General features: G+C 50.9%; 1 protein-coding gene across 1 annotated transcript in view; it reads left to right on the top strand.

Moving 5' to 3' along the window:
• Positions 1-10,751, top strand: part of LGR6 (leucine rich repeat containing G protein-coupled receptor 6) — a 148,180-nt gene extending 137,429 nt beyond the window's left edge. Inside the window, exons 15-18 of the mRNA XM_074163212.1 lie at positions 33-158; positions 2,291-2,451; positions 7,951-8,031; positions 9,514-10,751. Coding sequence (XP_074019313.1) covers positions 33-158; positions 2,291-2,451; positions 7,951-8,031; positions 9,514-10,751 — 1,606 coding nt within the window. The remainder of the gene's footprint in view (positions 1-32; positions 159-2,290; positions 2,452-7,950; positions 8,032-9,513) is intronic.
• The last annotated feature ends 4,544 nt before the right edge of the window (positions 10,752-15,295 follow it).

Below are 15,295 nucleotides of genomic sequence, written 5' to 3'. Positions count from 1 at the left end.
CATGGTCTCCCTCTCTGCTTTTCCTTCATCAGGGACTTGACTGATAACCGACTGGTTACGCTGCCCCTGGATGGTTTGGGTGGACTGACCCATCTGAAGCTCCAAGGCAACCCATCTCTCTCTGAGCCCTTCACCAAGGAGAGCTTCCCCAAAATGAGGTACTGGTAGTGTCGGCTTTTTCACTTCTGGCACCCAGCACAGCCTGTATTTCCTTACTGCAATCAGCCTCCTGCTTTCCTTCTTTATCTCATGCTTTCCTCCATCCTTTCAGGCCAATAGGTTGAGGAAGCTTCATCTGCTGCTAATGCACCTCATCTTTTAAAGTCTGCCATGGGAGAGTGGTGATGCCCCACCACCCTCACCCCAAACACACACACAAGTGGAAAGCATGGAGTGGGCCCAGCTCAGGGCTTCTCTCAATGGAAAACATTCCCAGAAGCCAGTCCTAGCTAATGACATCCAGCTTTCCTTCAGTAAACTCTGTTTGTGTGGCCACATCTTGTCTGCTATGAATTAATGAGGAGCCTGAAGGGGTCAAACTGATCAAGACGAGGCTGCAAAAGACTTGGAGCACAGTGCCGCATGGCAGGCTCTGGCTCTCCTGACCCTCCCTTAGTGGTGGGTCTCCAGTGTGGCACCTGCCCTCAGGCCAAGGGGCCCATGGTCCAGATGACTCAAATTCCCCTGAGGTGAAGCCGTCTTTTGTTTGGGTCTCCCAGGTAGTTCCCTTGGAGCCAAGGATGCATGAGCTGGTGCTCCCACTCATCTAGTACAGCATCCCAAGGCTGGAGCTTCTCAAACTCATACACCCACCGCTGGGGTCACAGGCCACTGCACCAGCATTGGGCTTAATAGATCATGTCCAATGAAAAGTGTGGAGCTCCCACTTCAGTCTGCCTCAGCAGTGGTGTGTGCAGGGCTTTCTCTTCTGACTTTTTTGACTCATCATAGCTGGGATCTGCTGCATGACTGGCTGCCAAACAGCAGGGGATCCCAGAAGCTTCTGGAGGGTTTTCCACACCCAAGATGGCAGTCTCTTGTGCAAAGCGGGTCAAGTTCAGCATTTTCAGGAACGTTCCTCCTCTAAACTAATTCCATTAACATCTGCAGAGCTGGTTTGGATTTGTACCAGAGAGACTGAATATGCAGGAGTTGTTCATTCAACCACACAAGGCAATGGATCCATTAACATTTCCTAAATTTTGGGGTACTGCCGTGAAATAGTCTTATTCTTGGGGCATATGTCTGGAGGAATCATCGGAGAACAGTTCTTAGCCATCCTGGGAGGATCTGTACCTCCCCATCACCTTTCAATAATAGGATTTAATTTGGAGCTTATAACAGGAAGCAAGCTTGTATACAGAGTTTCCACAGCCTCCCGGGGCTCAGCCAGAAATGTTTGGGAACTTAAAACAAAAGCATATTTTTAGAATATAGAGTTTCACCATATTTACTGATCTTGTCAGAAGACCTTAATTGTCTGGAAAACCTGAGGTCCCTTTGCCTTCATCAACAGCGTTCCTGACTTCCAGCAAAGAAGCAGGAGTTTGCTGCATTTGAAGAAAACACAGCTGCTGACTGATAGCCTGGTATTTCATCCAGATGGCATTCAGCTGCTGTTTAATTAACCTCGTAATACATGCTACAATTAACAACTAACAATCCTACTTTCAAGTCAAAATCAGACATATTAAAGCAACTTCCTACACTTAAGAGAGCTGAGATTTCCCTGCCTGAGCTGGCAGGGGTGAGCCAGGCTCATGGAACTGGAGTTTGGAGGTGCCTCTCTGAACCTCAGCAACAAGCAAGGTGGACCTTGCACTTGCTCAAGCTCTCAGGAAGCTTTTCACCTTGAACAAAATAATGGATGCCCAGCAAAAAATGGCTTTTGGGTAAAAAAAAATGAAGACTCTACATGCACATAGCATATTGCCAGAAGGCATGGGAAAGAGAGGCTAATTCAGTCTAGGGAGAACTGCAGAAAGGTTCTTAGGAATTATCCAGGAACTTTAGTGCAGTTTCCACTGCACTGGTGTTTGACAATATCCTATTGACAGACAGTGTCTTAAGTGCCAAAAGTGGGGCAGTGCAGACACACCATGGGGTGACTTAGGTCCACGCTCTGTCTTACCTGGAGTCCTTTCCATCAGAGCAAAGTCCTGTTCCAGAGTAACCATCACACGACAGACTGGCTTTAATCACATGTGGAAATTAAGCAAAAAATGCAAAGCAATGGAGAGTCAAGTCATGGAGGTGAGACACCTAAAAGTTCTGCTTTCCTCCTTTTCAGAGTCCTTGAGGTACCTTACGCCTACCAGTGCTGTGCCTATGGAAGCTGCAGCAGCTTCTTCACGATGTCCAACCAATGGGAGGCAGAAGACATGAGCCCTGAGGAGGACAATGCCCATAAGAGGACCATGGAATTGTTTCCAAGTCATGCTGATAATCACTGTAAGTAAACTGGGCTGAATGGTGATCAATCCATGGGCAGGGCCATGCTGTGAGCTAGGATGTGGTCCTGCATTTGCAGGCATGGTCCCACTGTCAGCCATGGAGTTACACTTGCCTCAGGGAAGGCAGACTGATCCTTCTCCCTCTATGGTGGCCAGCTGCTGTGAATGGGCTTCAATTAGTGTCACTGGAGAGAGGCCTGATCTAGTGTGTCCAAACCTTCACAATCTAACAGAAAAACCTGGAAGTCCTCAAAAGCACGGACACGTTCGCTAATTTGGTCTTGCTGACCGTAGAGGGAGGCCACGCAAGCCACTGAAAGGTGCCTGAGGTTACATGGGAGAGCTTTCGGGTCATTAGACTTCTGGGCAGTATGGAACCTTTGGTGGGATATCAGTCTTTGTTGCTACAACATACAGAGGATGGACCCTAGGATTAATCTGAGTAAGAGAATGAACTCAAAGAACTGGAATGTGCAGCTGGCTGGAGGTAGAGAGACCTGTGTCTGTGCTACTCTTGTGCACATACCCTGACACTACAGCAAAGGTCAGGGTTAGGTACGAACGAAAGGACACATTTGGGGACTATGATGAGCTCAGCACAGAGCTACCCTATGCAGGGCAGAAGTGGCTCCACAGTTGAAGACAAGCAGCACATCCTGTCCAAGAGTCAACTTATTCTGTGCTCCAAAATGCACTTCTGCATAGACCTCCCTGAAAGCTGTGGCACGAGGCCAGCAGAGAAGCATGCAAAGCACAACTCTTGCACCCACAGTCTCATAGCACAACAGCAGCTCCAGGCGGAAACCTGGTGTGAGCCCTTCGTAAGGGAACCTCAGAGTAACATGAAGAAAAGCATGAGCCCCTTTGCTTCCTCTGTAACTGCTGGAGAGTGGAAATAGCATTGCAGGACACAGCTTGGATGCTGCGTTTGTTTGTATATTTGTGTAAATACTGAGGCCACATGCACTTCTGAGCTCTGAAACGCCCCCAGGGCAAAACCAGATGGTGCTGTGTGCCTGTAGGAGGTGGGGAGAGGGCTGAGTCCCTGGAGAACACTCGACTCACCTGCTCCCGGGAGCAGCACGCACCCAGACACAGCAGGGGCTCTGCAGAATCGCCTCCCACATCCTAAGCAGGCAGGACTAGGTCTGGAGACAGACGTTGACCCAGAGCAGCTGGATTCTCTGTGTTACAGCAGTGATGTGAGCCAGGATGACCCCAGAGACTTTAGGACACAGCCAGCGAGTGAGTCACAAGCCCTGCATCCCTGCTCCTGCTCTCTGCCCTGCCCTGATCCTTCACAGACTGAGAATAAGTTTTAGCAGCATACAAAGTCCAGCCAGAGGCCAGCAAGTGTGATTCCTACCAGCATGATGTGGCTCCTGGAAGCATGTTAGACTTGGTGGTTACACCGGACAGACAGTACAGAGAAGCCATATGCTACGGTCCTTGCTGCAGGAATTTCTTCTCAGCTGGGTCAGTTTTTCCATCATTAACGCAGCCCATACTTTAATAGTCCTTGTGTATATCGCTGCCTGGCAAATTACAGCACCTGTGAAAAGACCTGGCTTGCGGTCAGGGCCCATAGTACTGCTTACAGACCCGCACTCGCTGAGCACCAAAACATTCAATGTCTCAAAGGACACTCTCTCCTGGCCCTCTCAGTAGACTAATCCGTACCACAGGCTCCCAGACCTCCAAGCCAGTCTCAGCCTCAAGGATTATATGTATGTTCATGAGATATTAGGACGAGAGGGGAATGCTGACTGATTCTAAGATGTGACAGATGAGACTATTAGCAGCTCATAAAGGCTCACATTTTCAGATGTTAAAGCGCTGGGTTTGTCTTGGAATATCAAACCACAGAGGTGCAAATATGAAAAGCACAAGAACATCCTTCATTACTACGTGCAGCTTTTGCAGATGACTCTCGTACCATTCAGCAATGCATGGTCTACTCTTGACGATAAGGGTTTTGTGATATTGCTTTTTTACTTAATTAATTGTTGCTATATTTCTGTCCCTAGTGCTTCCTTTCTGATGGTCACCAGTGGTATTCAGCTCTGTTATATGAATCTTGTAACACTTCCTCATTAAAGAGGAAAAAAGCTCCCAGACATTCCTTCCATGCAAGAGATAAATTGGTCTCATTAAGAGAAAATAACTCAGGCTCTGTCCCTGCCAGGGACAGCCAGGCTCGTCAGGGTGCTTGGATGCTGTGGGAGAACTTGTGAGTGGGATGGGGCACGCTTCCAGATAGCCATGTCCTCTCAGCCTTGCGTAGTGCTTCCAGCAAGGGACTGAGAAGCCCTTACCAAGCCTGCAGAACCTCACAGCTGGGTGGTAAAAGGTGACTTGTCCCAGTCAGTCATGTAGGGGTGAGAAATGGGTCCTGGGTGGCACAGCCCTGCTCCCGCAGCCAGGCAACGCTGCCTCCCGCACCCAGCAGCCATCCCTCAGCTGAGCCCAGCACTCAAGGGACCATTGCACTCCAGCCACAGGGTGCATGTGGTGCCACCAACCCTGAGGTCAGCTCAGCTCTTTCCCATCCTCCCAGAACCCCTGATGCCTGGGAACCCCCTGGATACCACCCAAGTGTGTCCATTAACATCTGAGTAACAGCTACCTGAGGCCCAAAGGAGTGTGGTTAGTGCATGTCTCATCACTCTGTCACCTTGTCACAACAGATATTTAAGGTCCTGTATCCAAAATTTTTGGTGCTAGGCGTATGCCTCTTCGGACTGTAATTGGCAGATATGCCCTGCCCCAAGTCTGTCCGGTGTGGCCAGGCAGCAGCCCAAAGATGGCTCGGGGGCTTGTCACACAGGACATCTACCCAGCACTCCCCAGCAGTTTACTCCTGCCACCCTCCTGAAACTGGCTGCAGGGGGAGGACAGGCGAAGTGCAAGTACTGCCATTGCCAAGGGCACTTCCATCACAGAGCCAGCACCCCCTCAGGGACCACTGGTTTGAGGATAGAAAGGGAGGTATTTACTTACGAGCATATGTTTGCAATAATGGAACAAAGCTATAGAAAGTGAGAAGAGAACACACTTGTATGGTTATTCCTGACAATAGGACACCACTTTACCCAGTCAAGCACCTCCATTAATTTGTAAAGCTGACTAATTAACTTTTGCAACCACCTATCAAACCCTGGAGGGTCCTTAGAGCGACACTTCTCCTACTGAGAAGAAGAAGGCGGCTTCATTCAAGAAGGCTACTCAAATCCCCCAAAAGGCACCTGCCCAGGTGTCTTGCAGCCACCCATGCCCTAACTCTGAGGGAGAGAGCAATTATCTGCAAACCCCGCGTGGGGACTGCCCCGGCTAAGGCAGACAATACAAAAGGGGAAGAAGCATCCAGCCCAGTGTTGTTTTGTTCTACCCATTCTCCACCAATTCTTCTCCTCTTCCTCCCATTTTGGTGTTGGTACAGCCTGCTGGGAACCATTTTCCATGGAAAGGGCACTACTAGCAAAGTGAGTTTTTTCCATAAGGCCTCAGAAAGCGGGGGTGCCTTAGCAAAATTTAAATAAATATGGGCTACTTCAAAACCAATGCAGTCTGCCTTGCTAGAACACAACAGCCATTTCCTTTTCTCTACAGTTCCCAGGCTGGGAGAAGTGCTGTTTTCCAGCAGAGAGAGGTACATTTTCTGCTTTGAATCCCGCTGTGCTGGCCAAGGATTGCTTGCAATTCACAGCTAGCTCAGTAGTCCTGGCAAAACAAAAGATCACTCCTTCACTTCATGCAGATGTTTAGTTTGTGCTTAAAACCAGCCTTTGCGCATTCTGGCCCTTTGAAGAGAAAAGGGATGGGGCAGATCCCACTTTAACATTACCATGGGTTGGGTGGCAGGGGGGCACAGAAAGTGCAAGTCTCTGCGTTGTGACTGCACATCACAGCCTCCACACTGTGGGTGGAAAAGACACTGGAGATTCGTAAGTCTGTAAAATACAAAGAGGAAAAAATTTTCCATCCCACTGTGAGTGTTTTCTTGCCAGACTGCAAAGCAGCAGTAATATTTCAACTCTTATACAGACAGATTTAAAAAATGGCATTTTTTCTCCAAAGTTCACTGAAGCCGAGAAAGCCACAATGCTTGTCAGGAGCCACTAAAGATAGCACGTTATTTGTCATCATTCTTTAATCAAATAATCCCAGTCATATTTTCAAACACAGGCAGGGAGCAGACCTCCTGAGAGGCACCATATCTAAACAGATTAGGTGACTAAATCCCACTCATGTTAGCCATATCTTCAGCACTGTGGAAGCTCACCTTCCTGGCCAGTGTCTGGGCACATGCCTGGGCACCAGCATCCATCCATACCACCCAAGAATGAGTTCATCCCACAGCCACAGAGCCAGCTCCCTGGCTATCGGGCTGTGGCAAGCTCAAAACACAGCCTTTCCCCTTCCTCCTGCCCACAGAAAACCCTCCAGAGACCTCCACTGGGAGCAGAAGGCCATGCTGGTGCCAGGGGTGGGGATGGTGCAGCAGGACAGCAGCTGTCCTCACTGTGTCCCAGTGCCGTGAATCAGTGGCAGTTTGAGAAGAGGAACAAGCAACAAAGCAGAAAAGCATGTCTTGGATTAGATTAAGAGGATGCCATTCTCCTTGGTGATGACCTACACCTACAGACCATGGAAAACACAGCTGAGGTCTCGGTCCCTTTCTCTTCCAGCAGCTTCTCCTTCAGCCAGGGAGTCTCTGCCTGACCCGCAGAGAGCCCAAGCCTGGCTCAGGGTGCAGCGTGACAGAGATGCTGGCCCAGCTCTGAGGGCAGTGCAGTCTGGTTGCATAAACCCCACAGATCCAAAGTCTGCAGGCATGGGCGATCAGTCTGACTTTAAGCAAATGCAGGACTGGGAGCCTCCAGGGGTATAAACAAGGCATCGCAGTCCCAAGAAATCATAGGACATAAAGTACAGTAATAAATGTTGGGTTCTCTTGTCTTTTTGCTTCTGAGCCATTTGGTGGTGGTGGTAGCGGTTGCTGATGAAGAATTTGTCCTGCAAGTAGAAGTTAACAAACAAAGCTCCAAAGTCCTTGTTGATGAACTAGCATTAGACAAGGCCTGCCCAGAAAGCTTCCATTTAGAAGACGCATTTGAAGGCTTTGTTTTCTGTAACCACATAGGCTAGAATATTTCTTTATTTTTAATAAAGCATGCTGGGAGGAGGCATCTGCAGTCACACAACTCTGGGATTTGGGGCTCTTGCACTTCAAATGTTGGGAGTAACCTAAAAACAAAGAGGTTGGCCACATTGCAACCCACCACCATTTACAAACCTTCTTCCTCTACAGCAGTGATGGAGAACAAACTGCAGGGGATAAACTGGACACCAGCAGCTACTTTGAACTTGTGGGATGGGAACTGGCTGGGAAGGTCTGTGTTGAGGACAGGCAGTGGGAAAAGTTTCTGGCCCAGCTAGTCCTCATGGCCCTGCTCATTCTTCTTTGAGCATCATTTCTCTGTTGTTTTCTCCGCAGATGACCTCGATGCAGATGACCTCCAGCTGGACCTTGAGGAATCAAAGCTGCACCCCACTATTCAGTGCACCCCAAGCCCTGGTGAGCAATCAGAGAAACCTTTGTTTTGAACATATCTGGGTTCCTTTGAGCTTCTCTAAATCCCCAGGATCCCACGACCCTTCCTGCAGTGTCTCACAGACATGCAGATCAGAAGCCTGAATGGTTGGGCTCTGGCCATTCTGGGGACAAGTGTGGAGCTCCCATCTCCCACTCAGAGGTAGCTGCCCTCCTACGAGGAGAGGACAAGGTCATGGTATCCCTGACCAGGAATCCCAGGTATCACCAGCTCTTCTATCCACCAACCTGCCTGCAGTCAGACTCTGGCTTTCAAGAAGTTCCTGTTCCCTTGCAAGACTTAGACTTTGCTCTGTCCTGGCCAGCCCAGAATATGCATGACAAGATCTTGTCCTTGTTCTCCTGATCGCACTTGCAGCACTGCAAACTGCAGGGGTACTTCACTCTGTTTCCTGAGAAAAGGAGCAAAGGGAGATGCCAGCAGGCGCAGGCTGGCTGGGACACAAGGAAGCTGCCTTCTGGTTTTGCCCCTGTTCACAGCTCAGTGGTGTCTTACACAGGCACAGCTGGAAGCTGGAGAGGCCTGGCTCCATCCAGGCAGCTGTAGGACACCGGCAGAGATAAGAGTTTTCGCCAGTTGTCCCACTGAGTTAGCTGCAAAATAGACAAGAAGGAACAAGATTTTAGCAGAGAGCATGCCATGCTACCTGGGTACAGAGGTGCTGGCTCTCTGAGGAAAGCCAGCTAAAGACCTCCACCCGCTTTGAGCTGAGCAAGATTTCTTGATCTCCTCTAATTTTTCTTGCTCTCTAAACTTGGCTCACCCTGTTTCTGGTTTTGCTGAGCTCCCACCCCGAGCCCCTCACTGTAACAACCAAATCCCTCCCAGGGGCAACTCTCTCTCATTGCACAGTCTCTCCCCCCTCTCTTCTATTTCCTTTGCCAAACAGCATCCACACCAGTCCCCTTTTTACCCCACCATGACCTCCCCCTTCTTCCCATGTGGGGCATTATGGTCATGAGCTCCTTTGGACAAAGGCCCACTTGGAGCTCAGACTCTACCCCATTGAACAGGATTCATCACAGGGCAGGTGTGGGACATGGGAGCAAAAAGGCTTCACCAAGCCCCAACCTTTTTATATTTTAGGAGGTCTGATAAGTTTGCTGTTTCTCACATTTCACATACAACCTCTCCCTGCCCCTCATTTGTGCCCTGGACAAGATCTGAGAGGAGGAGGCAGTGAGCATGCCAGAGGCAGCCCAGTGTGGGTACAAGAGCACGGGGGAGCTGGGACAGAGCCAAGAGGCAGCACTGATGCCATCCTGATGCAGAAGAGGGCAGACAAGGGCAGACAATGTTGTAAGCTCCTTTCCAGCCCTCTGCATTCAATAGGCAAGGGGCTGGTGGGGCCAGAAGAGGGCTGTGACTTGGCCACTGCTCTGATGAGCACCACTAGAGCAGAGCGGTATAATCTGGGTTTAACTTCAGGGTTTGTTTTCTTTCAGGTCCCTTCAAGCCTTGCGATCACTTGTTTGAGAGCTGGATCATCCGCCTGGGAGTCTGGGTCATCGTTCTGGTCTCGGTGCTCTGCAATGGACTGGTCATTCTGGCTGTCTTTGCCTCTCCCAGCTACCTCTCTCCACTTAAGTTCATCATTGGCTCCATAGCTGGAGCCAACATGCTGACCGGCATTTACTGCAGCATGCTGGCTCTCGTCGATGCCCTGACCTATGGCCAGTTCGCCAAATACGGCGCCAGGTGGGAGACCGGCACAGGCTGCAGGGTGACGGGGTTCCTGTCGGTGTTTGCCTCCGAAGCTGCCATCTTTCTGCTGACGTTGGCGGCCATGCAGTGCAGCATTTCAGTCTCCTGTGTGAGGGGCTATGGAAAGTCACCCTCCTTAGGCAAGGTCAAGGCTGCTGCCTTTTGCTGCCTGTTGCTGTCCTCTGTGGCTGCCGTTCTGCCTCTCTTCTCCATTGGGGAATATGGAGCATCCCCTCTCTGCCTCCCATACCCCATCCCAGATGGGAAACCCACCACCCTGGGCTTCACTGTGGCCTTGGTGATGACAAACATGCTCTGCTTCCTGACTATCACAGGCACCTACATCCGGCTCTACTGCAGCCTGCTGAAGGGGGAGTTCAGCGCTGTCTGGGACTGTGCCATGGTCAAGCATGTGGCCTGGCTGATCTTCACCAACTGCCTCCTCTACTGCCCAGTGGCATTCCTCACCTTCTCCTCCACGCTCAATCTCCTCCTCATCACCCCAGAGGTCATCAAATCTGTCCTCCTTGTGGTCCTGCCCCTGCCCGCTTGCCTGAACCCCTTGCTGTACCTGCTCTTCAACCCCCACTTCAGAGATGACCTCCGCCTGCTGAGGCAGAAGGGCCAGGACAAGGGGAGATACCCCCAGTCCTGCAGGGCTGACGACATGGAGAAAAGTTCCTATGACTCCACTCAGGCTCTGGTGAGCTTCTCCGACATTGACCACATATTCGAGACACCTGATTCCCTGGGAGTGCACCCCATACTCGACAGCTACAGCTTCCCCTCCATGACGCTTGTCCCCTGCCAGCAAAGGGTGGGCACCAGGGGGAAGGAAAGGGGCTTCTCTGAGCATTGTCCCTGCCTCAATGACAATGAGGTGCTGATTGCTTCAGAGAGCCAAGACCCAACCAGCAGCAGCCTCCGGATAGCCTTCTTCCCCTCCCCACCCACGCCACCCTACACGTCTCACTTATAAACCTCCTCTGAGTAGCCATGCCGAACAGCCCCACACCACACACTGAGGACCAGCCCCAGTGCCAGGTGGCCAGCAAGGTGACAGCAGGCTGCTCCATGTAAAGCTCCATTACAACCCATCTACCCACACCCCCCATCATATCTACCTGGGCAACCGGCACCACTCTGCCAGCTGCCACTCGCCTGGAAGGGCTCAGACTGAGCTCCAGATCCTCAGGGCTGGCCATGGGAGGAGATAAAGCCCTGTGCGAGTCTTTCCCTTGCTAGGGTCTTCCTGGGAGAGAGCCCCACCAGCTCAGGAGATGGGTCAAGGAGACCCTCCTCATCATCATCCTACAGCATCGCAAGCCAGGAGCAGCCTCCAGCAAAGCCAAGCATGTCTTCTTAAGGCAGAGATGTCTTAGCAAGCAAAAGCCATTGCTCTGTGGCAAAAACACATGGAAATGGCCAACTGCAATGACGTGGCCACCCTTGTCCTCCAGGGTCCTCTGCAGATCCCACAGACCCCTGAAAATGGGTTTGTGTCTGCCCCACACCGCCAATGGGAAGAGCAGAGGAAGTGGGTTAAAAGCAGTGTATCTATGTGTGCACCTGAGGTTTGGACAGCCTCCATTTTGGGAGGCTCTGCTTCATCCACTGGGAGCCTCATGGGTTGGGCAGGACCCCCACTTTCAGATGATACCAGGAGCTGGGGACCTTCAACCCCTCTTTCAATCTGGCCCACAGTGTCTAAGAAGGGGTCTCTAAACCCTAAGGGAAACACCAAATCCAAACATCTCCCTGGAGAAATGTACATGCTTTGCCTGGGGTCACCCAGCAGCACCTGGCCAGGGCGCCCAAGGGGACACCGGGCTCCCACATCCTTCATTGCTCCTTCTACCTTCACACGCTGCAGCACACCCAGGGCACTCCTGCCTGTAGCCACCGGGCTCCTGGTCAGGCACGCTGGAAATGGGATCTGGCTCCCTCACTGCCCCCAAACCTCACTCCTGGAAGAGGCTGTTGGTTCTTGGGTACACGTCCTCCATGCAGACAAGCCACTTTGGGGGCTGCATTTTCCCTCCCCTATTTTAAGGGCAACTCGTGTAGATGGAGGGAACAGAAATCAGCCTTGTGGAATGATGGCTTCAGGAGGACACAGGCCACTGGGAACAGTCTCAAATTCACTCCCTGCAGCTCAGGGATCTCCCAAATCCATCCTCTCCATCATAAACCCTCCCACTGCTGCCCAATGCAGCAGGGAGCCCGCGGGCCCCGGGTAAAGCTTTGGTTCTGCTGACATTACTGCAGCTGTGTAAATCATTCATTCTTGTGAGATAATAAATGAGCCCCGTTGCTGACCAGTGGCTGGCTTCTGTCCTCTTGCATGTGAAAAGCACCTTGCTGATCATTCAGTGGCTGGCTGCCTCTCTCAGCCAAACCAGGCTGCTGCTGCTTGGATGCTGTCTGCATTGCTTGAGCGAGGACTGGGAAATTGCATTGTGTCCATATGACCTGGCACCATCCTCCTCACCCGCTTCTTTAGAGGATAGAGCCAAACCACCTGCCTTTATGCAGCAGAATTATATCACCAGTGGCCCTCTCCAGACCCATAGCCCACCTGGCTGCACCCCCGACCTTGGCTGCATCGACTGTTTGGGTTCATGAGCAGGACAGAGTCTGCTGCATAAAAGTTTAGGGACATCATATACCAGGGTTTCCCACACAAAGACAGACTCCCAGCCAGAGTGTAGGTCTGCTTGCCTTCTCATGAGCCCCGTAGCCTTATCTCAAGAAAAACTTGAGAGATCATCAGAAAATCAGAGAAATGAGATCCAAAGCTTAAAGAAGAGGATGGGAACCCCAAATTTAGTGACAAATCCAAAGCTCTGCTATGCAGTCTGGGTAGGAACTACAAAAAATAAGCCCTGTTGTCATACTTGAATCCTGATCTAGACTTCATAGAATCATAGAATCATAGAATCATCTAGGTTGGAAAAGACCCTTGGGATCATCTAGTCCAACCATCTACCCTACTCTACAAGGTTTTTTCCTACACCATATCCCCCAACAACACATCTAAACAGCTCTTAAACTCATCCAAGGATGGTGACTCAACCACCTCCCGTTCCAGTGTCTGATCACTCTTACTGTGAAAAATTTCTTCCTAATGTCCAGTCTAAACCTACCCTGTTGGAGCTTGAAGCCATTCCCTCTTGTTCTATCGCTATTTGCTTGTGCAAAGAGACCAGCACCAACCTCTCTACAGTGTCCTTTCAAGTATAGAGAGTGATGAGGTCTCCCCTCTTCCTCATACTAAACAGTCCCAGCTCCTTCAACCGCTCTTCATAGGATTTGTTTTCCAGGCCCTTCACCAGCTTCATTGCCCTCCTCTGCACTCGCTCCAGCACCTCGATATCTCTCTTGGATTGAGGTGCCCAAAACTGGACACAATACTCCAGGTGTGGCCTCACCAGTGCTGAGTACAGGGGGACAGTCACCTCCCTACTTCTGCTGGTCACACTATTTCTAATATGAGCCAGGATGCCGTTGGCTTTCTTGGCCACCTGGTCACACTGCCGGCTCATATTCAGCCGCTTGTCAATTAGACTTCTGATATCCTACAGATACTCAAAATCACTTCTCATGCTTGGCTCATTAAAAACACTGAACCATTTTCTTCCATTTCCTTTGGGGCCGCTCATGTGCATGTGACTGGGAAAGATTCATGGATAGTTCCATTTGCAGAAATAAAATGCTGCTTCAGAAGTGGGTTTATACATCCCCAGCATAAATCCAAATTCCCCAGCACATACCCTAACTCCATAAGGAAATCCCTAATTATAAGGCACCCCAAAATAAACCCCACTGACATTGACACAATGAGCACCATTACAAGTCAAAGACTAACCGCAATGCTCTCTTGCCTGAAATCCCCTGCACTGCTGCCAGGAATATTCATGCCATGGTAGCAGGCATTAAGGGATCCAAACGAACACTTGACAAACATCTGTCCCCAACGGATGGAGTGTGTGAGCTCTCCATGGGCACGGCCATCAGGAAACAGTCACACAACAGGACAGCAGGAGCTGAGCAGCGCTTGGGACAACAAAAGCAGAATGCTGCATGGTCAGTGAAGCAGAAACTGAGTCCCCAGTTGTCCCAGCTGGTAGGTAGGGTTCTCAAAATGCATGGATAGTATGCACACTTGCTACACACAGGTCAGTGTGCATGGACAGGCTGCCACAGCTGGAGAGACTGTGCTGTAGAGCCAACAGCTTCCTCTTGGGATTACATGAATTACAGCCCTCATCCAACCTGCCCATCCCTTATACATTCTCAGTTTAGCTGGGCACATTCCCCTGTGATGTTGTCAAAGGTGTCTCAGGTGGTGACCACCACAGGGTAGACCAACTGGCAAACAGCGTTACAAACATCCTTCATGGGCCTGAATATAGAGGAACAGCTGAGTCTGAGTTCAAGACTGGCAGGAGTCTGGCAGCACCAGCTTTCCAGGGCTCATGCTCATCACATCTGGTGCTGGCTAAAGAGGAGGAAGAGCATCTGAGAGTGCTCAGCCTAGGAAGAGATAATGGCAGGGTTGATGCAGGCACAGACACTGTCCTTCCCAAGAGCAATAACATTTCCCCAGGAAACTTCATTGCAGGTCTGAGTAAAAGCCCTCTGGAGTATGTGGGCCTCTAGTAGTCAATGTGGGACTTCCCACCCCCTCTCTCACAGACAAGCAATGGCCAGCAGCCCGGCCGGTCCTGTCTGTGCTAGAGCACAGCACGGCGCAGCAAACTCCAGCTGAGCCCTACAGCACCTTGCTCCATCCCTCGGAGCATCCACAGTAGATGCTGCTCATGTACATCCTGACCATTAGCCACTGCTCACCCATAATCCCTGCTTCACCCTGTCTTCTACCTCACTTGTGTCTTCAGGCACACACCTGGAGGGTGCCCCTGTGAGAGGGACATTGCCTATGCCAAAGAAGACTGCAGGGCACCTCTGGTCAAAGAGGGACTGAGAGAGCATCAGGCCACCCCAAAGGGCTTTGAGCCCAGAAAACAGACACACTGTAAAGCGCAGAAGCACTTCATTGCTGCTCAGTGGAGAACCTTTTCCCATCAAGGGTCCATAGGCTGCCTTCAGGGAAGCTCTGGTGAAACAGTGACCCCTCAAAGCCAGTGCCCATCTCATGGCAACCCAGGAACTGTCTACCCCAAAAAGAACAAAACTACTGGGTGCAGATCCTGCTTGATGCACCATCCAGCACCCTCTTTTCTACCCTACAAAGCCAGCTCTCATCAGGCTCAGAGCCCTTCATCACAGTACTTCTGCACAGGCCAGTCTTTTTGCTTAACTGAGTATAAGCGTGTGGTGGAGCAGGGATGAGACCTGTCACCTCTGCTTCCCCAGGTCCGTGTGGAGCCCCTCAGAGTCCATTTAGAGCAAATGCACCCTGAAGCCCTCTCTGAGCTGTGGACCTGGCAAGATTAGTAAGAGGAGAGGAGGGAGCATAAACACAGAGCATGTTCTGTCCTGGCCCATGGAGGTGCCTGA

The sequence above is a fragment of the Numenius arquata genome, chromosome 24 (genome assembly GCF_964106895.1).
Source record: "Numenius arquata chromosome 24, bNumArq3.hap1.1, whole genome shotgun sequence".
Taxonomy (NCBI): Eukaryota; Metazoa; Chordata; class Aves; order Charadriiformes; family Scolopacidae; genus Numenius; species Numenius arquata.
The sequence above is the reverse complement of the archived record's forward strand: the minus strand, read 5'-3'. Positions and strand labels throughout refer to the sequence as shown.